Below are 22744 nucleotides of genomic sequence, written 5' to 3' on the forward strand. Positions count from 1 at the left end.
AGATCACACCACTGTACTCCAGCCTGGGCGACAGAGTGAAACTCCGTCTCAAAAAAAAAAAAAAGAAAAAGAAAAGTATAGTATTTATGTCATAAGATAATTTAAAGATATAAGTGGGAAAAATGCATTAAAGTTTTTAAGTTTTAACAGTAAACACTCAATACATTTTAGCTATAATGAATAAACTGAAGATACATAATACAGAAATGACATGAACTGTATGTAGCATAAGATGATCCCCAACATTGTTTTAATTCCTTCTTGATTCCTTCCCATTCAGCAAAAATTTGAAAGATATTTAAAGGGCATGTTTTAAGTGAAAACCAGACATCCAAAAAATAAAAAAGAAATGACTGCTTCTTACTTCACCTGGTAAGATGTTCAGCTGGAGAAGGAGAGTAAATTTCTGGATCTGATGTAAATTGTTTTCCTAGTGCTGTAACCTCTATGAATTGATATTATTGTGCAGCCTGATCAATTTTGAGGATGTGTATTGACATTGTCCCCATTTCACCAATAAAGGATTCATTTGAGAGCTGTCACTACTTATATACGACCTTCACTTCTAAAGGTGTAGCCCAGGGACTTTGGTGAATAGCTAGCCCATGGTTTCAGCATGGACAAAATGATTGTTAATGGATTCTAATGGAATTGTCTTTGCTAATGAGCATAGGAAGAGAACTGCTGGTGGATGTGAAAAAGAACAATAGAGCCGGGCACGGTGGCTTACGCCTGTAATCCTAGCACTTTGGGAGGCCGAGACGGGCGGATCACAAGGTCAGGAGTTCGAGACCAGCCTGACCAACATGGTGAAACTCCATCTCTACTAAAAATACAAAAAAAAAAAAAAGAACAATAGAGGACACCCCTAGTCTCTCCCATATTTGAGGCAGGTGGCAGACAGAGAGACAAGTAAAAGGCAATTCTTTAAGATTGCTTTCCCCTTGCCCTAAGGCTAACAGGGACCCTATGATCTAACCCTACCTACCTGCTGTTTTCTGTCTATGGGCATACGAGGTGAATAGAGTTTAACCAACCTATATCCAGGGCAACTGAAGCAAGGAATTGAGGCTCTTGATCCAGCCCCTGAAACGTTTTTTTGTTTTGTTTTGTTTTTTGAGACAGAGTCTTGCTTTGTCGCCCAGGCTGGAGTACAATGGTGTAATCTCGGCTCACTGCAACCTCCGCCTCCCAGGTTCAAGCAATTCTCCCTCAGCCTCCAGAGTAGCTGGGATTACAGGCGCACGCCGCCACCCTGCCTGGCTAATTTTTGTATTTTTAGTAGAAAAGGGAGTGTCATCACGTTGGCCAGGCTGATCTTGAACTCCTGATCTCAGGAGATCCACCCACCTCGGCCTCCCAAACTGCTGGGATTACAGTCGTGAGCCACTGTGCCCCGCTGACAGATTTTTTTGATAGAGAAAGCAGTGTATGGGGGAAATTGTACCCAAGTCTTCCTAGTACCCAGTCTCCCTGAAAAGGCAGTCAATCTGCCCCCATAGCTTCAACAAATTCTGAGAAGGAATGATTTAACCTTGGGATAAATGTATTGATGAGGTTTTAGGCTCTATGCTAGTTCTAAAGAAAAAACTGAGACAGTCTTGTCAATCTCTTGGTGTCCAGTAGGTGGAGATATAGTCTAAGGTTGTCTGGGACTGCAGTGGAAATTTTAGGGCATTAGGTAGCTTCCAGAGTCTTCTGAGTCTGTGGGAAAGAGTAAGCAGGGTGCCTTTTCTGCTTCCCAGTCCACTCATCCTAACACACACATACCTCACTTCTCTGCCTTCCCATTCTTAGACACTTTGGCCTGAGACAGAGATACATACCATGTAGGGAGGAGTGACACCAAGAACTCTACAGTGGGGGAGTGTTGGGAAGAGAGAGATCACAGAGACATTTGAAGAACTTTCCTGAAGTCCAGGTCTTGTGCTATCCAGCACAGATTCTAGGTTGGCAGTAAGGTGTCCTCCTTTCTGCCAATCTGGAAATGCCAGTATCTTAAATCCGTGGAGCGACCACCCTCCTAAAATTGTCACACATATTCAAATCTAAAAGTGACACAAACCAGGAACTGCAGACCAGACAAGTTGCATTATAGGTATTCAGCCAGCCATCTGGCATCCATGGACAACAGACATCAAGTTAATGCATGAGTGGACACCCTGCCTGCCAATGGGCACTAGGCCATGACCACCAGTTGGGTACAATCAGCCTGCCAAGGTGAAGGGCATCCCACAGCATTGTGCCTATCAGCTTCCCTGCCACAAACTGAATGGAACTCAGAACTTGAGAGACCTCCTGCCTACAGAGAAATAGACTCAGTTCCTCATTGAAAACAACAGGGGAAAGAGAGGCAGGGAAAGGGGGTAACGCTCTATTTTGCCTAAAAATAGTAGCGAAGTCTCTTCGTCCTATCCTTAGAAAAGAAAAGTCTGGAAATTGACCCTTCCCAACCCAGAACTGGAAGTTGGGAGTCAGTAGGATAAAATGGAATATGATTTTATCCTAATGAGTGAAAGCAAATGTGGCATGATGGAAAGAGCTGACTTGGAATAAAGACACCTGAATTCTGTCCCACATTAGCTGTATGACCTTGGGCAAGCCATTTGCTTTCTCTGGGCCTTGCTTAAAATGAGGACATTGGGCTAAATGATATCTAGAATATTGTCCTCCTCCAACATCTGCTGTTCAGTTCTGAGAAGTAATTGACTTTGCCTTGTTGAAGGTGACCAGTCTAGCACCCGCAGAACTCCATGTGACCCCAGACATAAGCTATGGCTGAGCTAAGGGAACCGAGTACTAAAGGAGTGGGGAAATGAAAGTTCTGAGCTCCCAATGTCCCTTTCCCACTATCTGTTTCCCACCACTGGGGACCCACTACAGGGATCTGAATATCAGAGATGCAGATCTTCTAATCTTTTGCAGAGTGAGAAGGCTGGAGGCTCCAGTCAGCCTTGTAACCAAAAGAATCTAAAACTACTATTTCAAGAAGAAAGTGATGCTCATCTGGGTAATATTCATCATATTAATATGTATCAAAGCCAGGCACAGTGGTTCACAACTGTAATCCCAGCACTTTGGAAGGCCAAGACAAGAGGATTGCTTGAGGTCGGGAATTTGAGACCAGCCTGGGTGACATAGCAAGAGCCCTGTCTCTACAAAAAGTAAAATTAGGCCGAGCGTGGTGGCTCACACCTGTAATCCCAGCACTTTGGGAGGCCAAAACGAATGGATCACCTGAGGTCAGGAGTTCAAAGCCAGCCTGACCAACATGGTGAAACCCCGTCTCTACTTTAAAAAAAAAAATCCACAAGTTAGCCAGGCGTGGTGGCAGGTGCCTGTAATCTCAGCTACCCTGGAGGCTGAGGCAGGAGAATGGCTTGAACCCGGGAGGTGGAGGTTACAGTGAGCCAAGATCGTGCCATTGCACTCCAGCCTGGGAGACAAGAGTGAAACTCCATCTCAAAAAAATAAAATAAAATAAAATAAAATTAGCCAGGTACAGTGGTACATGCCTGTAGTCCCACCTACTCAGGAGGCCTAAGTGAGAGGATGGTATGAGCCCAGGAGTTTGAGGTTGCAGTGAGCTATGATCAGGCCACTGCACTTCAGCCTGAGTAATAGAGTAAGATCCCATCTTTAAATATATGTAGGTAAATTTTGGGTCTAAGGCCAATCTGTCTCTGATCTCTGCTCCACTACCCACCCAACCCCACCACCACCACCAGCAGCCGCAGCTGCCCTTCCTCACTAGTCTCTTCCTGCCCCTTTATATTCGCAGTGGGCTGTTAGTTCTTCCTGCCAGTGCAGTTTTCATCTGGTCCCTAGTAAAGGACCTGTGCCTGAATTTATCCTGTGAAGAGAGGAATGCCTTCACTTTCCTTCCAGACACTGATTCACTTCCTTTGCCCAGGTGAGTTTCCATAGGATATTGGAAACATTCCATTTACCAGAGCTTTCATATACACCCAGTCTGAAGAAAATATTCAACTTAACTACTGAGAACAGAGAATTTGGGGAGATTCCAGTATGACAAGTAACAATACTCATCTAAGACCTGAGTTCTACCACTTGTCCTCACCTCCACCCTGAGAAATCTTAAATGCCCTCAGGGAAGAAAAGCTAGTCAGACTAATTAATAAATTGTTTTCTCTCACTGAGTTAACTATGCTGAATTTCAAAGACTGTATCATTTCACATCTCATGTATCAGACGTTGTAGTATGCTCTAATCACCTAGGTTGGGGTGGGAGAGTAGTTGATAACAATGACTTGAGGTAAAATAAGTATAAGTCATGAATCTTACTTTCAAGAAATTTATAGTATATGTTATTTATACATAAGAAGTTACCCCCAGAATGTAGTTACTTGAAACAACAATAAACATTTATTCTCTCTCTCAGTTTCTGTGGGTCAGGAATTCAAGGGCAGTTTAGCGAAGCAGTTCTGCCTTGATATCGCTCTTGAAGCTGTAGTCAAGATGTCAGCTAGGGCTGTAGTTATCTGAAAGCTTGACTGGGGTTGAACACTCTGTACTGCAAGCAGGTTCACACACATGGATGGCAAGTTGGTGCTGGCTTTTGGTGGAAGGCCTCAGTTTCTCTCTACCACTGGCCTCTCCATAGGGCTGCTTGGTGGCTGCTTGGTGGCTGGCAAGAGATCCGAGAGAGACCACGGTGGAAACTGCAATGTCTCTTATGATTTCGTGTTAAAAGTTACACATGTCACTTCCACAGTATTGTGTTGGTTACATGGGCCAGCCATCATTCAGTGTAGGAAGGGAAAACAGAAAGGGCATGAATACCAAGAGAGGAGCGTCAATGAGGCCATCTTGGAGGCTACCACATAATCTATCTGGGATTTCAAAGTTATGATAAAAAGCAATGCTAAATAGAAGAGCTACTATGTTTATAAACCTACAACTTTGACTATGCTCATGATAGAATAAATTTCATAGTTTTTCACAAAATGCCATTGAATAAGTGACTTCAGTAAACTCTATTTTGAAACTTGGTTTTTATTTTGCGCTCCTTGAAAATATTCTTCAGAGTAGGCTAAGGGATTTAATGAATTATATGGTTATCTTAATTTTCATTCAAAGGATATCAGCCATGCTGCCACAACAAAGAAACCCACAAATATAGTGAGCCTCTTACTTCAAATAAAGTACTAGTACGGAGATATATGGAGTAGATGGTCTTTGATAGAAAAGGCTTGCATCTCTGGGTCCATGGTGGCTGCTTAATGTGTCACCATGTCATAGCAAGCAGAAGGATGAAAGACTGAGAGCAACTACCTTTCCTTTTTAAAGGCATGACCCAGAAGTTACACACATTGCTTCACTCACATTCCATTGACCAGAACATAGTTATGGGACCACCTCTAATTGCAAGACAGGCTGGGCAGTGTAGTGTCTAGCTGGCAGCCATGCACCCTGCTAAGATTTAGTGTGTGGATAGCAGGGTAGCAGAGTCATACTATTAAAAGGAAGAAGAGACAGGACGATGAGAATTAGTGGTCTCTGCCACACTTACCTGTCCCTTGTGGGGACAGGTCAGGTGACAAAAGTTAACAAGTAATTGGACCACATCTCTGGATCCAATTCAATAATTAGATGCACATTAAAAACATGATAGTAAGAAATGCTATCTTGCTAGAAGACCACCTTGTAAAAATGTCATACAATTCAGAAATTAGTTTTGTAATGTTGCTGTGTTATGTTTACCATTGCTTTCAAAACAGGCTCAATTTATTCAAATATTTGTTTATCCAGGCAATGTGCTTGGCAGTGGAAAAACAGAAGTAAACAAGATCCTTACCCCACAGAACTTAGTCTAAAAGGACAGACAAACAGGAAGATACAATATAGTGGGGTAGGTGCTGTGACTAGTGAAATCAGGAGTACTGGGTGGGGGATTAATGAAGGCTTCTTGGAGGAATTAGTGTTTGTGCTGGGACTTGATCTATAAAATACATTACATTCAATCCCAGCTACTCAGGAGGCTGAGGCACGAGAATCACTTGAACCCCGGGAGGTGGAGGTTGCAGTAAGCCAAGATCACACCACTGTACTCCAGCCTGGGCGACAGAGTGAGACTCCATCTCAAAAAAAAAAAAAAGAAAAAAAACAATATTACAGAGAGCACATCAGAGTTCAAATAGATTTCAGATTTATCAAACAGACTGAATGAGGCTTTAATATTTACAACCAAGGACTGTAACCATACATATAGCATATTAGTTTAATTATCCCAACAAATCTATGAGAAAGATATTACTGCCATTTTACAGATGAAGATATTGAGACCCAAGGAGGTTAAGGAACTTGCCAAGGTTACATATCTATTAAGTAAGGGAGGCAACATTCGAACTCAAGTCTTTTCAGATGACTTCCCTGTGAAAAATAAAAGCACATTAACAAAAAGCAAACATTATCATTAAAAATTCTGGCCAGGCGCAGTGGCTCATGTCTGTAATCCCAGCACTTTGGGAGGCTGACCCAGGCAGATCACAAGGTCAGGAGTTCGAGACCAACCTGACCAACATGGTGGAACCCCCGTCTCTACTAAAAATACAAAAGTTAGCTGGGGCATGTCTGTAATCCCAGCTACTCAGGAGGCTGAGGCAGAAGAATCGCTTGAACCTGGCAGGCGGAGGTTGCAGTGAGCCAAGATCACACTATTGCACTCCAGCCTGGACAACAGAGCAAGACTCAGTCTAAAAAAAAAAAAAAACAATTCTATGGAATATGCTTTCATAAAATATTTAGAGTTGCTTCTATCATAGGTGCATCCAAATGTATTCAATTTCTAAATTATCCAAAGACTTCATTAATACCCTGGATAATTAAGTGTTAGACCATGTACTGCAGACTATAAGCCTAGGACTTCAGAAGAGTGGCACATTGCCGAGATTTAGAATGAGCTGGGGAAGGCCGGGCTCGGTGGCTCATGCCTGTAATCCCAGCACTTTGGGAGGCCGAGGCAGGCAGATCACTTGAGGTCAGGAGTTCAAGACCAGCCTGGCCAACATGGTAAAACCCCGTCTCTACTGAAAATATAAAAATTGGCCAGACCTGGTGGTGGGCGCCTGTGATCCCAGCTATTCAGGAGGCTGAGGCAGGAGAATCACTAGGAGGCAGAGGTTGCAGTGAGCCGAGATCATGCCACTGCACTCCAGACTGGGTAACAGAGCAAGACTTCATCTCAAATAAATAAATAAATATTTTAAAATAAAATAAAGAATGAGATGGGAAAGCTTATGCAGGGCTTAGATGGGCCTTGATGACCAATACAGAGGACAGTGCATTCCAGACACTGGAATCACAGGAGCAAAGCTGAAGACAAAATGGGCACATTAGTGAGACAGTACTGAGACACTGAGACCCAAATGACTAAAGTTGAAGGTGTATTTGAAAGAAGCTTTCTGGTTCTCCCAGGTACAGGTCAGGAGAACGGAGAGATTGGAGACCTCAGGGTCAGTTTGCCCCCATTTAAGTGGCCATGGTAGCTGTGACCTACCCTCACTTTTCTAGGAAAAAATATATCCCAGCATTCCCAAGATCTTCTCTCTTCAGTGTAATCATATTGTCACCTTGAATATCAAAAGACATATATTATTTTCCTAATGCTGGTCCGGGGCTGTACCGATTGACAGACACAATCTTTGCTTCATTCAAGTTTCCAATCCGATAGGATACAGACAATTCAGAAAACAAAATGGGGCAAACTTAGCCCAAAATAAAAGCATCATGATTCCCTTAAGATGTCAAAGTGCTTACAGCTGTACCATGTAGGGGCCATAACAAATGCTACATTTAAGAGGACACTAGGCATGGTTGGAGTGGTCCCAGGCTTGATAAGTTTACTTATGCCCCCAAATCCTTGTGGTCAACCCAGAACAGTCATCTGGAAAAGGACTGATGGACAGGACACCTTTCCTCCAAAGGAATCCTGCCTCTCCTATATGCCCCGAAATGAGCATGAGTGGGAAGCTAACCAGAGGGAAAAATAGGAGGTGCTGTTACGGTCAGACAGGATCCAGCAGCCTGGACCCAAGCGCGCGGAAAAGGCCATTGTCTGAGTGGCTTTCTGGATTTCCTGCCCTCAAACACCTACCCCGCCCAACATGCACACTCAATCTCTTGCCTCCTGTTCTGCCATCACTGTGATTAGGAGGCACTACCCACCAAGAGGACGACAGACCACTGAGGTTCTCCTAAAGTGAGAAGGGAAATCACCCAGACCCATCCCCAGTGGGGAAGGGCAAAAAGATAACACGGGGCAGGCCTTTAAGATTACCAGAGAAAAGTGTTTCCAGATCTTAATGAAGATCAGGATCCTCCTTATCTCTGAACCCTCACTCATTTCTCCTAGTCCTACTCATCCAGAAGACGTAGAGTTTTCTGGCACAAGTGAGCAACAGCTGGATGGGGGTGGGGGTGTGTCTGTGTAGGTGTCTGTGCCTCTAGGCATGTCCCAGTGGTTTTTATGTGTGGGAGAGGAGAAGTCAGCAAACAGGGTGTGGTTGTGGGTGTGTCTCACGTGGCATGAGGCATCTACAGAGCAGTTCTGTTGAAATCCCTGGGCTCCCTGCTCTGCCAGCCCTGGCTTTGAGTCCATTTCATGACCCTGATGAGACCAGATTCCCAGCTGATGACGCCCATTCCCAATCACCAGCTTCCAGCTCTTTGGCCCCTCCCCCATCCACACGCTTACTCCTCTGGCAGTCTAGCTGGGCTTTTGGCTGGGAACTGAGCTCAAAGCGGAAACAGGCAGTTGGGAGGTGTGATTTATGTCTCTGACTTCACCCCAGGCTGGAGCCCAAACACTTAGACCCTCCCCGCAAGTACCCGTCTGGCAAATTCTCTCCTCCCCCTCAAAATCTCAGGCTCTTCTAGCTGGTCAGAGGTCTTCCAGGCAACCCCATCCTCACTACCATCCCCCCCTCCACTAACACTACCACTCACACCTGTAACTCCTGCTGATGACAGTGATAGAAGAATTAACTTCGCTATTACCCACAGGAGGCAGGATTCTATCAGCCCCAAACAATAGGTAAATCCCTCCATATATCTAATTTCCTTCTCTCCTGCTGTTGACCAGTAGTTGGTAGAAACAAAGGGGAGCTAACTCACTCAGAATTCTACCTCTGGCCTCTCAAGGTCTCTTGCAGATTTAAGGTAATCCTCAATCCTGTGATTGTTTCTATCTCTAGAGACTTCTTACAAACATTCTCAAAGACCTCAGAGTGCCATTTTCTTGCTCCTGATCAGTAACTTGATGCATATCTTGATCTGCCATTTGTCAACAGCTGAAAAGCACACTCCCACCCCCCCACAATCTGGAAGCCTAGAGTCAGAAAATATCTTGCTAGGAAGTGAGAGTCCTCTAACTCCTTCCAGGGGCTCCTACCTTTACCAGTTAGAAAATCCTACTAGAAATCTAGTTTCATCTTTTCTCACTTTTAAAGATTCCTCATCAGTCAAATGCTCCTGTTAACTTTAGAGAATAGTTGAGGAGGATTAAATGAGGAAATCAATTTGAAAGATATAAAATGCTGCTTCATAGGATTATTTTGAGGTTAAATGAGGTCACATATGTAAAATGCTTAGATCTATACATGGTACTTGATAACTATTAGCTGTTTTCTCCTGTAATACCTCAAAAATTGGGGAGGGAACTGGGAGTTTGCCCTTCCTAGACATCTAGAGCCCATGGGCTCATTATAACGTTGTTGGATGGGAAGCTCAGATTCCTACGTTTTAGTTTCTGAAAGTACATGGTTGCATGAATGAATGAATCCATGCTCCATTCAGTTTTCTGGGGTCTGGCCTCTCCTTCCCTGGCTTCCTTCCCACCACCCCCTACAGAGCCTTTCCCCTAGATCACTGAGCTCATCCTGGTTACCAATTATTTGTTTATTCCTGGCCCCCACACAAGGACTCCAGCCCCAACCCTGGTTTTCCCCTGAGTTCCTGTATGAGAATCTGAATGTGTTGGGGTAAGATGGAACCTCAAGGATCACCTAGCTCAATTCCTTTGATTTAGGAAAGACAAAATTGAAAGCCAAAGAAGGGCAGACTTGCTCAAGTTGGAACTTCCAAGTGAAGTACCTGGATTCAGCCCAGGGAGTCCCTGTGTGCTTTCAAGGGAAAAAGAATTCTCATCCCTTTCTTCATTTGTCTCTCTCAGTGAGTAGAATAAATCACTATTTTTAACTACCTAAAACATGAGCAAAAGCTGGAGAAAGGCTCAAGGAAGTCCCTCCACATACAAGCTTACTGGCTTCTTCCTTATTTTCCCAGGTCTTCTCTAATCCTTATTTTTTTTTTTTTTTTTTTTTTGAGACGGAGTCTGGCTCTGTCGCCTGGGCTGGAGTGCAGTGGCCGGATCTCAGCTCACTGCAAGCTCCGCCTCTCGGGTTTACACCATTCTCCTGCCTCAGCCTCCTGAGTAGCTGGGACTACTGGCGCCAGTCACCTCGCCCGGCTAGCTTTTTTTGTGTGTTTTTTAGTAGAGACGGGGTTTCACCGTGTTAGCCAGGATGGTCTCAAACTCCTGACCTCGTGATCCGCCCGTCTCGGCCTCCCAAAGTGCTGGGATTACAGGCTTGAGCCACCGTGCCCGGCCTTCTCTAATCCTTATATCTGCCCCTTCTTGCATTCCTCCCTTCCTCCACCTCCAGTCACACTTAGATGGCTTCTGTGCTAACGTGTATGTCATTTGCATATCAACAATAGATCAATAGATTTGGGGGTTTTTTGTGTTTGTTTTTTTTGTTTTGTTTTGTTTTGTTTTGTTTGAGATGGAGTCTCACTCTGTCTCCCAGGCTGGAGCGCAGTGGCACAATCTTGGCTCACTGCAAGCTCCGCCTCCCGGGTTCACACCATTCTCCTGCCTCAGCCTCCTGAGTAGCTGGGACTACAGGCGCCCGCCACCACACCCGGCTAATTTTTTGTATTTTTAGTAGAGGCAGGGTTTCCCCATGTTAGCCAGGATGGTCTTGATCTCCTGACCTCGTGATCCACCCGCCTCAGCCTCCCAAAGTGCTGGGGATTACAGGCGTGAGCCACCGCACCCAGCCTTGTTGTTTTTTTGAGACAGAGTCTTACTCTTTTGCCCAGGCTGGAGGGCAGTGGCATGATCTTGGCTCACCGTAACCTCTACCTCCCAGGTTCAAGCAATTCTCATGCCTCAGCCCCCTCAAGCAGCTGGGATTATGGGCGTGCGCCACCATGCTCAGCTAATTTTTTGTATTTTAGTAAAGACGAGGTTTCACCATGTTGCCCAGGCTGGTCTCAAACTCCTGAATTCAGGCAATCCACCCACCTTGGCCTCCCAAAGTGCTGGGATTATAGGTGTGAGCCACCGCGCCCAGCCTAGATTTGTTTTTAAAAAGTGAATTTGTTGCTGAGCACAGTGGCTCATTCCTGTAATCCCAATGCTTTAGGAGGCCAAGGCAGGAGGATCACTTGAGCCGAGGAGTTCAAGACCAGTCTAGGCAAACATAGTGAGACCCCGTTCCTACAAACAAACAAAGAATTCGTTTAAAAAGGAAAAGAAGAATGGGTCAATGGCTTTCTTTGAAAGTGTTTAGTCTGAATCCAACACCTAGGTCCAAAGTGGGGTACACTTGACCAGCAGCTTCTGTGAGCATGACCACCCCATAAGCCTCATAAAGGCATTCCTTTTGCCTTTGCCAGTGAGGCTCAAGCATTCCAAAGATAAACCTAATGGACTGGTCTTTCCTAAAGTAAAGCCAGATTGCTTGGGTTTGAATCCCAGCTCTTCTGCTTACCTTGGGCAAGTTTGTGCCTCAGTTTCCTCATCTTATGGAATAGGTCAATAGTACCTCCCTGATAGAGGGGCAGTGCCAATTAAACAAGTTAATACATACAAAGCTCTTAGAATGCATACTATGTAGCATAAAGCATAAGCTATTATTATTATAGGAGAGACAATAACTCCAGGAAGCTGTGCCTCCACCTCCACCCCCCATACATACTTGAGCCATGTGGCATGGTTCCTCTCTCTCTTCCTGGGATCTCATTACCCTTCTCCAAACCTGCCCATCTGGCCCCTGTACAGTCTTACCCTTATCCAACCCCCAGCTCTACCCCTGGGGCCCAAACCTGGGTGTAGGGGAGGGAAGAAGAAAGAAAAAACGTGGCCATTTTAGGGCAGAAGAGCTGTTAGAGGGGAGAAGGGGTGGGGGCAACAGGGAAGTGGACCCAGAGTTGGGAAGCTCCTTATTGGGAAAGGCCCCCGTCTGATTCTGGGAGACAGAGGCCAGGCCTGGGCACTCAGCCAAGTCCAAAGAGCAGGCCCTGGGCCCTAGTCCTGGCCCCCAAAGCCAGCACCAGTGAAGAGACTAAATATTCAGTTGCTTTGGGCCCTTCTCCAGACAATCACAGGACACTTTCCCTACCCCAGCCTCACCTCTTCTGACAAAATACCCATGGTGATTAAAGTAGCTAGAACCAGGAGTACAATGTCTCTGTGTATATATGTGTGTACTGGGAGGAGGGAGAGACTCATGCTTCCGGGCCATAACAAGGTCAAACCACTGTTCCAAAAGTGGCTGTCTCTAGGACACTGCCCACCACCCACAACCCCCACTACCTCCCCCCAAGTCCAACGGCTGGCTGTGAACTCCTCCTACAGGAATTCAGCCAGTTCTGGGGAGACTGCTGATGAGGGGGGCCCAAGGGTGAGTAACGGTTCCCGTGGGGATCGGGGTGCCCATGACTAATCAATGAGAGGATGAGAAATAAAACTTACATTCCTTGACTTGTAGGGCAGTAGCTGGAGGTGGGAGGTGGGGCAGGGGCAGACTGAAGCAAGGACAGCCAAGTAGGGACGCAGAGAGGGAAGCGAGGCTGAGGTGGGGGTAGGGAGTCTTCCAGCCCTGCTCTCTCCACATCTCAGGCTGAAGGAGAGGCAGGCCCCAGGTAACCAAACACCTGGGTTTCTGCTTCCCATCCCCTGGCAAATAAGTCTCTCCTCCAGTTCATTCAATCCAGGGCTACAGACTTTGAATGGGCTGAGGGAAGGGCACACTGACATCTCATTTGCATTCCTCAGCCCCTACCCCACTTATCTAGGAGTCCCTGTGCCCAGAAGACCCGGCTTGGAAAAACTCCCCTGTGCAAGGCTGAGAGCTAGACTAAGGGCATAAGAGCGGAAATGAGCCGGGAGCCAAGATGCTGAGAGGAGGAAGGAAGCCAGTCTGCTGCCACAAAGGAGTCAGGAAAGAGAGGGAACAAACAGCCAAGTGCTTCCTGCCCATCCCCTTCCCTGCCTCCCCACCAACCTCCTCCAGCCTGTCCAGACATCTCAGGCCCAGGGGGAGTGGGGAAAGGAGAGCAGAGACCCACACGAAATGCCCTCTAACGCTTCCAGCTCAGCAGCCTTCATGGCAGAGGCCGGGGCTATTCTCAAAGCAGCTCCTGTATCATACCTAGATGATCACTCCCATGTCAGCCAGTTCCAGAAGTCCCCTTACCCCAATTTCCTCCACCAAAGTGACTCATTCCTCTCTGTTTCAAGCTTGCTTTCTCTGGCCCTCCAGTATCTGCAGTTGAAAGAGAACACCATGAGTTTGGGAAGGGACATGGTGGTGGGGAGGGTTGGGAGAGTTTTAAGAACAGGCAGCCCTCTTCCTCAAACTACTATCTCACCTCCCACTGCACTAGCACGAGAGCAGGGGCAATCACACCTCACACACACGCGCCCCAACTTTAGCCTATTGACAGCTCAGGATACAGATACATCCATGCAAATACACCAACACAAACATGTTCAGATTTTCAGACCATACACACACACAGAGGGAGGTTTTCACCTCACAGGCACATTCACATCACACAGGATCTTTTCCCAGCCTGGCCGGCACAAATGGTGAACATGAGAAAGATGTAGAAACCTGGGCCAACTTGGACCCAAAATATATTCCAGGTTTGGCCCTTCTCCAGGCCTGTTTCTCCTTTCCTTGCTACTGTCCCAGGGCTTTCCCATGCAGAACACAGGAGAAGGTGGAGAGGCGGCACCTGAGGGTGCTCTGTTCCTAAGCTGTGATACTCAGTTAGCTCTGTCTGGGTTTCTGGAACCCAGCCCCCCTCCCTGAGGTGATCACATGGAAAATGTCCAGCTGCGGTTGCTTGGAGAGATGAGCTCAGCCAGTCTGAGTGGGGCTGGGGGCCTGGACTCAGCGTCAGACTTTCCACTTCGGACCTTACCCCTCCTCCCACCTCCAAATACCACTCCAGGGATTCAGGAGCAGGAAAGGGGCCAAAGGGACCTTCTGACACAAATGTCACAGTCCTGGACTGGTTCAGAGGGGAAGGGTGGACACTGATGAAGGGCAGAACAGATCTGGAAGCACCTCTATCTGCTTCATTCCTGCATACCCACTTCAGGGAAATAAATCCAAAGATAGACCAAAAAAGACAAGGGAGACTAGCTTGCAGTGTAAGAAGTGGGGGAAGATGACTTCAGAAAGTCATCTTCCCAGGGGTGGGAGCGGGAGGGCGGGGAACTCAAGAAAGAGTAGATTCAACTCAATGACCCCAAAATGACAAAGGACATAGAAAGCTGTGTCCTAAATGGAAAGCTGGGGGTGGCAGAGGAAGGAGCAGACCGGTGTTCCACACTGCCTCTCATTGGCCAGTGAAGAGTTCCTGACCTGGCAGGAGGAAAGGATTAGTCCCTTAATCCAGTCTTCCAAAGTCTATTTCCCACTCTCCGTGACTCTGCACCCCTGCCCTCCCTCTCCTCACGTTCCTTTCCCTCTATCCCTCCTCTCTGTTGTGTGCTTCCCCTTTCCTTTCTCCTTTCCTCTCACCTACCATCTTTCTAGGATCCTCCTTCCTGGTTCCTCCACCCTCTTCTCCTTCACCAATCCCTAGCCACTCTGTCTTTTCCTCTCTCTAAACCCTCTCTGTCTACCTCTTTGCTCTTATTTATGTCTCCAACCTAACCCATTTCCCCCTCCTTCTCCCTCCTTATTCTCCCCAGCGTAACCCACAGAGCTTTATACATAGTAAGCATTCAAAATGTATACTACTTAGATCAATGGCATTTATTAATTAATGTCCCTTGCACAATTCTAGGAACTTAGAGTAGACTGAGATCTTTATTAGTTAAAATGTTGGAACCACGAAAGTTTTTTTTTTTTTTTTTTTTTGAGACGGAGTCTCGCTCTGTCGCCCAGACTGGAGTGCAGTGGCCAGATCTCAGCTCACTGCAAGCTCTGCCTCCCGGGTTTACGCCATTCTCCTGCCTCAGCCTCCCGAGTAGCTGGGACTACAGGCGCCCGCCACCTCGCCCGGCTAGTTTTTTGTATTTTTTAGTAGAGACGGGGTTTCACCATGTTAGCCAGGATAGTCTCGATCTCCTCACCTCGTGATCCGCCCATCTCGGCCTCCCAAAGTGCTGGGATTACAGGCTTGCGCCACGGCGCCCCGCCAACACGAAAGGTTTTAATCTGAAAAGTAACATCATCAGAGCCTTAGTTTAGGAAGATTAATTTGCCTGCAAAGAGTAGGGTGGATTTCAGGGGAAAATGAGAACTATTTTTTCATTTTCTCTCGTCCTTTCTTCAACTGTTTCTTTCTCTCTGACTTCTTCACCATCTGACAGGCTTCCCCACCTGATCACAACTTCCTCTCTCCCTTCAGTGAGTCTTCCCTCCTTCCTTGAGTTTTCCTTCCCTTTACCCCATCCTGCCCTTCCTGCTCTCAACAACCCCCCACCTCCTAGAACATCTGTAAGCAATCGGCTTCTAGAAAGGGGTAGGGTTGAGATCTCCCAGCCAGCTGTGGGGGTGTGGCCAGCTGTGGCCGACTGGGTGGAAGAGTGTGGCCTGAAGGGAGGGCCGCTCTCCCTAGAGGTGAAAGCTTGGAGTACCATTCCACCGTTCCTGTTCCTAGGCACGCAGCTCTTTCATCAAACCCCGAACTTCTCTTCTTCCCAGGTCAATCTCATCACACACCCCTTTTCTATCTGAGAGACCTGGAAGCCCTAACCCTACCTCCCAGTTCCACAATTCTGTCATCTGGAAGCCTCTAGCCACATGTAGATTAGAGACTGGAAGAAGGCATCCAACCTCCCAACTGCTGGACATCTGTGGAAGGGAATATAAACCGAAGGGTCAGAAAGCCCCTCCTCTTGGCTTCTCCTTTAGGGCTTTGAATCCAATCAAGGACTGAGGCCAGAGGTGGGGGGTGTGGGTATTCAAAGGACAGAATGCAAATCAACCTTACTACAGGTAAAGCAGGAAGTCCAATACATTTTTGTACATTAGACCCAGAAGTAACCACTTGTGAATTGTGAATGTATAAACATTACCTTCTTTTATACTTTTTTTTTTTTTTTTTTGAGACGGAGTCTCGCTCTGTCGCCCAGGCTGGAGTCCAGTGGCCGGATCTCAGCTCACTGCAATCTCTGCCTCCCGGTTTCACGCCATTCTCCTGCCTCAGCCTCCCGAGCAGCTGGCACTACAGGTGCCCGCCACCTCACCCGGCTAATTTTTGTATTTTTAGTGGAGATGGGTTTTGATTATGTGGGCCGGGTTGTTTTGGACCCCCGGCCCTAGGGTAACCCCCCCGCCTCTGCCTCCCAAAGTGCTGGGATTACAGGCTTGAGCCACCGTGCCTGGCCTCTTTTATACTATTATCTCAATGTAGTAAGCCTCAACGTTGGAGTCCAGGGGTTAAGAATCTTCTAAGGCTTTGTTCCTCCTCAAGTTATAGTTCTGGAAGAAATGGAGGGTGCTCTGTGTCCCAGGAGTGCTCTGTGTCACTGGGCTCATAAATATCAGCCCCTGAGACTCTCCATTTTACTTTTATGCACTGGCTGCTGCGGACACCTGGAACCTTTGCAGGAATTGCTGTAAACCCCACTTATCCCCTAGTTCAGCACCCTAACAGGTTAGCTCTCCCTGAAGAGAAAGGCAAGGGGATGGACCTTCTTAGCCCTGTACATGATCCCTGGAAAACAAATGTGCTCATTGTGAGGTGATGATGGACAGGGAGGAATTTGCAGCCAAGGAAGGAGTGTATGTGTTTGTTTGGGGGTAGAGAGATGAGGAGCGCTAGAGGTCCAGAGAACTCATGAGGAAGACTTATGAAAAGCAAGGAGAGGGACATGCTGGGCCCCATCCCCAACTTTGTGCCATTGTGTTAAGGACTAATGGCACACTATGCTCTACAAACACACAACACACACACACACACACCCTGATTCCTACCTGATCAGAGATGCTGTTATCTCTACAAAGCCAGAAAGAGCTGAAGCTAGTAACATAGCGTGTCTGAGTTTAGAGTGCAATCTGTGGCCCTCCTGCCTTCCTCCCCAGCCTCTTCCAATGCCCTTTCTGTCTGGGATTGATAATCCTTCCCAAGAGAGGGCTGGAAATGGCAGTTGGACTTGTAGAGGTGGGAGGGAATGCCTGGCTCATCCTCAACCCCTCACAGCCCCAGTCGGATGTGCACTGGGAATCCTGGTGCTCCAGGTCCCTTCCTGATGGGCTCCAGATGTGCTTACATCTGGGAAGGCCATCCCAGGAAGCTGACACTCCCACCCACAGCTCCCACCCCGGATGGGTCTCTCCTCTAACTTCCAGGCCCTTGAGCTGAGAAGCTTCAGGCACCCCTTTCCTCTCGAGAGGTAGGTACAAGGCAGCAAAGGGGAGAGAAAGGAAAGTCATGGGTGTGGCATGAGTGAGCAGATAAAATGAGGTCAATGTTTAGGACACCCCAGAGGATCTTATTTTCCTTTTAACTTCCTATCTGGGGTAGTTACGTTTTGCCGTAGCATTCTAGTGCCTCCAAAAATGCCAAAAATAAATTGAGAAAAACCCAAGAACTTTTGGAAGAGAAGACATTAGCAAGAGTGGGGGAAATTCCTTCCCATTGATCTGCTTAATCTGGATTCCTGACACTCTCCTGTCAGTGCCCACCCCTAGTCCCTGTCCCCCTGCGCCTCCCCAACCTAGTCTCGCCTGGAAAAACTCCCAGTTTGGTCCCCACAGAGGTATCTAGTCGTAAGAGTCTGAGTCTCTCTCTGTCGCCCAGGCTGGATTGCAATGGTGCTATCTCAGCTCACTGCCACCTCCACCTCCTGGGTTCAAGCAATTTTTCTGCCTCAAACTCCTGAGTAGCTGGGATTACAGGCTCCTGCCACCATGCCCAGTTAATTTTTTGTATTTTTAGTAGAGACAGGCTTTCACCATGTTAGCCAGGCTGGTCTCAAACTCCTGACCTCAGGTGATCTGCCCGCCTCAGTCTCCCAAAGTGCTGAGATTACAGGCGTGAACCCCCACATCTGGCTCTAGTCACAGTCTTAATCACTGGGTTCGGAGTCCTGGAGCAACAAAAGAACCCAAGCATCTTATGGCTAATGTCTGCTTTTGTCACCCTAGTAAACATCTTTCATCCACCCCTCCTGTGCTGTGTGCAAACTGGGGATAGAAAAAGGAGAGGAGTCTGGGTTTATTTTAGGCATAGGACACAGAAGAGGGGTTTCTCCTGGGTCAGACAGGGGGTGGGGATGGTGGAGGTGACTCACCGATGATAGAGACCTCAGTTCCTCTAGGCAGAGACCTGAGTCAGAGCAGCAACAGAGCCTGAGGGTGCAGATGGTCTACTCCTGTACTTTCCAATTTCCCTCTCTTAGACATACACATACACACACACAGAACAACTCCCCAGCTTCAGCAGGCTCTGGATCCTGGTATAACTGGGCTCCTATTCTACTTCTGGAAATCCCCCTATCCCCGCCTTCAGCTTCATAATTTTCCTAAATATCCCGCCTTCCTTCACTCTGTGAGATCCAACTTCTTTGTTTGCTTGTTTGTTTTTGTTTTGTTTTGTTTCTGAGATGGAGTCTCGTTCTGTCACCCAGGCTGGAGTGCGATGGTGCCATCTCGGCTCACTGCAAGCTCCGCCTCCCAGGTTCAAGCCATTCTCCTGCCTCAGCCTCCCCAGTAGCTGGGATTACAGGCACCCACCACCACACCTGGCTAATTTTTGTATTTTTACTAGAGACGGGGTTTCATCACGTTGGCCAGGCTGGTCTCGAACTCCTGACCCGTGATCCGCCCACCTTGGCCTCCCAAAGTGCTGGGATTATAGGCATGAGCCACTGTGCCCGGCCTAGGAAGTTTTATTTCATGGACACCTCAGCCTCCACCACCCCTACCCAACCAGGCTTTTTACAGCCCAGCAAGACCTGAGTCTGTTTCTTGAAACCAAGGCATCCAGCCTCAGTGTTCTCAGAATTTCCAGGCACTTGAGAATCTTAAAGAAGCCACTGAGTCTCACCCCAGAGAAATCACATACATACGGACAAAAACTTCCATCCAGTTTCAGAGGACTAATGGATTGTATACCCAATCTTCCCCTACCCCACCCCAAGGACAATGGATCTAGGTTATAATTCCTACTCTAGGATCTTCCCCCATACCCCTGTAGAAACCCAGCCTGGTTTACAGGGCTGACATTGCAGTGGGAAAAGCAATGGCTTTGAAATCTACTGGGATTGGGTTTGGATTTCACCTCTGCCCCTTTCTGTTGGCCTTCCCTTAGTCACTTCTCTCCTTTAGGCCTCAGTTTCCTAATAGTAAAATGAGGATCATGATACCTTCAGTGCTGGATAAGTTGGGATAAATGGGATAGAGGCAGATTAAAGGTCAAGCCCAGGGCCAAGAATACAGCATGTGCTAAATAAACCATTATCAGTACTCCCCACCCTTCTTCCACACTACTAAAATTCAGCATGACTCCTGGCATTAGAACTTGCACCTGAACTCCTCTGTCGAAATTCACTCTTCTGGTTCTAAAACTCCAGCCTTCGGCCGGGCGCGGTGGCTCAAGCCTGTAATCCCAGCACTTTGGGAGGCCGAGATGGGCGGATCACGAGGTCAGGAGATCGAGACCATCCTGGCTAACACGTTGAAACCCCGTCTCTACTAAAAAAAATACAAAAAACTAGCCGGGCGAGGTGGTGGGCGCCTGTAGTCCCAGCTACTCGGGAGGCTGAGGCAGGAGAATGGCGTAAACCCGGGAGACGGAGCTGGCAGTGAGCTGAGATCTGGCCACTGCACTCCAGCCTGGGTGACAGAGCCAGACTCCGTCTCAAAAATAAATAAATAAATAAATAAAACTCCAGCCTTCAAGGCAAGCAGGCTGGCGACAACAGGAGCCTGGTGAGTGTCCTGGCCTTGCCCTTCACCCTTCTTCCTCTCCATCAAGCAGACCATGATTCATAACAGTCAGTCATCACAGCAAATCATTCCTACTGAGCAGTGAAGAGACAGAGGGTACCAAAGAGGTCAGGTTTAAGAGAAAAAACAGAGGCACTTGGAGACACACAGCCTTGGCCAGAGAAAGGCTGAGAGATATACACGATGGAAAGAAAAAGCTGAGAGAAGATAGAGCATTTAGAGGGACAGTGGGCTTAGAGGAGAAGGCAGCGGGTTTGGAATCTAAACACTTAGGTTCTAGACTCACCGCTAACTGGCTAGCCATATGACCCTGGACAAATCACTTCATCTCTCTACACCCATTTCCTCTTCTGAAGGAGAAGATTGGACTGATGGCTTCTACCCCTCCTCACTGTCCTTTCTAGGTCAGCTTCCAGGCCTGGAGGTCTGTGCGGAAGTAGCTCTAATTAGGAGGGGACCCCAAGTTCAGGCTGAACCCAGAGCAGAGGAAGAGAGGATCAGGCAAAGGCAGGCATGGTGAGAGGAAAGGCAGGAGGTGTTGGGGCCACTGGGAGAGGACTTATAAGGGCAGAAAAAGCCAAGAGAGGAGGGATATTGGGGAGAGTAGAAAGGCCAGCCAAAGAATGACTAAGGGGCTCCCGGTGTAAACAGGAGCAGGGAATGGACAGGGAGGGGGCCTGTTTGAGTTGGCCAAGGCTGGGGGTGGAGTGGGGAGGAGGACTGGGGCAGGACGCTATGTCCCCTGTCCCCCACCAAGGCTCCTGGGAGGAGCTGAGTCATGTACCTCCTTCCCTGCACCCCTCCCCACCCCCACCCCCAATCTCCCAAATCCTGGGAAAATCTAAAGAGTTTGCCTAGACTGAGAGAGGAGAGTGTTTGGTTCACACACATGTGCTTTGCTGGGCTAAAAAGCAATCAGGCCTCAGCCCTTCTCCTCCCAAAGGGGGTTCCCAGCCCATGGCTTGAGTAGCTTTCACCTAAAGGTTGCCGTTTTGGCAATGCTTGGCTTAAAGATCCTGACCCAGAGATTCCTTGGGTTCCTCACCTAAGAAAGGGTCAGGACTTGCAGATGTGAGAACGGGATACGGGCCAGCATTGCCCCACAGTCTGGCCAGCCAGCCTCTCCCTTGGGCTGCAGCTGGCTCTGGAGAGGGGCTTTTAAAAAAGCAGATGGGTGATTTGGGACAGGAAGTAGAGTAGCAGAGTGAGGGGGAGAGTCATGGCAGGAAAAACAACATTGACTCTGGGCACTCTTATTCTGAGCCTTTCAGCCCAGAGTGGGGCAGAGGACTGGGGAACAGAAGGGACAGGGTTGACTTCAGGGGTAATATTCTGGAAAGGGAGGAGTCCTGGAGGAAAGGGACTGAAAGGCCTCGTAGTCCCCCTCCCCCAGACTAAGATAAAGGCTAGAATCCTGAAAAGTGATCTCATCACACAGAGCCAGAGCTTGGGGAAGAGGTGGGGGGCAGGGGGTCACTGCCTTCCCTTACTAGAGTCCCTTCCTCTACTTCCACAGGGGATCTGGGAAGAATGGGGTCCTGGGTTCCAGCTGCCGGTGTTTTTTGGTTTTTGGTTTTTGGATTTTTTTTTTTTTTTTTTTTTTGGAGATAGCCTTGCTCTGTCACCCAGGCTAGAGTGCAGTGGTGTAATCTTGGCTCACTGCAGCCTCTGTCTCCTGGGTTCAAGTAATTCTCCTGCTTCAGGTTCCCGAGTAACTGGGATTACAGGTGCGCACCACCACATCCGGCTAATTTTTGTATTTTTAGTGGAGATGGGTTTTGCCATTTTGGCCAGGCTGGTCTTGAACTCCTGGCCTCAGGTGATCTGCCCACCTGGGCATCCCAAAGTGCTGGGATTACAGGTGTGAGCCACTGTGCCTGGCCAGAGCTCCCAGTGTTTACAGCCGTTAGGAGCTGAAGGTTGGGTCCCTTTGCAAGACTTCCCACCACCACCACCACCCCTCACAATTCTCCAGGTTTGTAGGAATCAGGTGAGTTTAATCAAGAACGTACTGAGGGGCCAGCCACTCGCAGGCTTTTGGTTAACTGTCAGATCCAAGGAAGGGGCTCAGCAGAGGTTTACATACCGTAGGACCAGGAAGGGGGCAAACTGGAGCAGAATCCTCCTGGTGAATGACCCCAGACTCCTGGGTTTTCAATACTAGCAGCTTGGAGGAGGGGGCAGCGGAACTTGAGGAGCCGGTGTAGGTCCTCTAGCAAGCTGACTGCGAACGCTGTATCTGTACCTGAACTCTTGTGTCCCAAATCCTGCTGGCTAGAACCCAGGCACCCGGTGGCCCCGGAAGGCAAGGGGGAATCCCAGTTGGCCGGACGCCAGAGGAGTCTCCTGTCTCTTTAGACCCCAAAGTCTCCTCCCTAAAGCACTGAGGGAGACCCCACACACATATACAGGCTTCCTCCGCCCACCAGAGGTGATTCCTTTCCTCATTAGGAAATTCTCCGCTCCCTTTTCCGACTCGTTTTCCGAGCGTTTACGTTGTACATCTGGAAAGGAGTGGG

General features: G+C 48.0%; 1 protein-coding gene across 1 annotated transcript; it reads right to left on the bottom strand.

Moving 5' to 3' along the window:
- Positions 1-4360: 4360 nt before the first annotated feature.
- On the bottom strand, positions 4361-22673 carry LOC105503668. The gene is made up of 4 exons (XM_011930684.1): positions 22627-22673; positions 22312-22499; positions 13506-13574; positions 4361-4637 (listed from the first exon to the last, which is right to left on the bottom strand). The coding sequence occupies exons 1-4, from the start codon at positions 22671-22673 to the stop codon at positions 4483-4485; spliced, it is 459 nt and encodes a 152-aa protein (XP_011786074.1). The 3' UTR covers positions 4361-4482.
- Positions 22674-22744: the final 71 nt, after the last annotated feature.

This window comes from Colobus angolensis, unplaced genomic scaffold (genome assembly GCF_000951035.1).
Source record: "Colobus angolensis palliatus isolate OR3802 unplaced genomic scaffold, Cang.pa_1.0 Scaffold87, whole genome shotgun sequence".
NCBI lineage: Eukaryota > Metazoa > Chordata > Mammalia > Primates > Cercopithecidae > Colobus > Colobus angolensis.

Excerpts from the sequence above, each read along its gene's own strand:
- LOC105503668 (XM_011930684.1), bottom strand. The coding sequence starts at position 22,673 with ATGAGGAAAGGAATCACCTCTGGTGGGCGGAGGAAGCCTGTATATGT. Across the intron at positions 22,500-22,626 it reads CGGAGGAAGCCTGTATATGT|CCAGCAGGATTTGGGACACA; the intron begins GTGTGGGGTCTC and ends CCTGGGTTCTAG. Across the intron at positions 4,638-13,505 it reads CTTTGGTGGAGGAAATTGGG|CCACCAAGCAGCCCTATGGA; the intron begins GTAAGGGGACTT and ends GCCACCAAGCAG.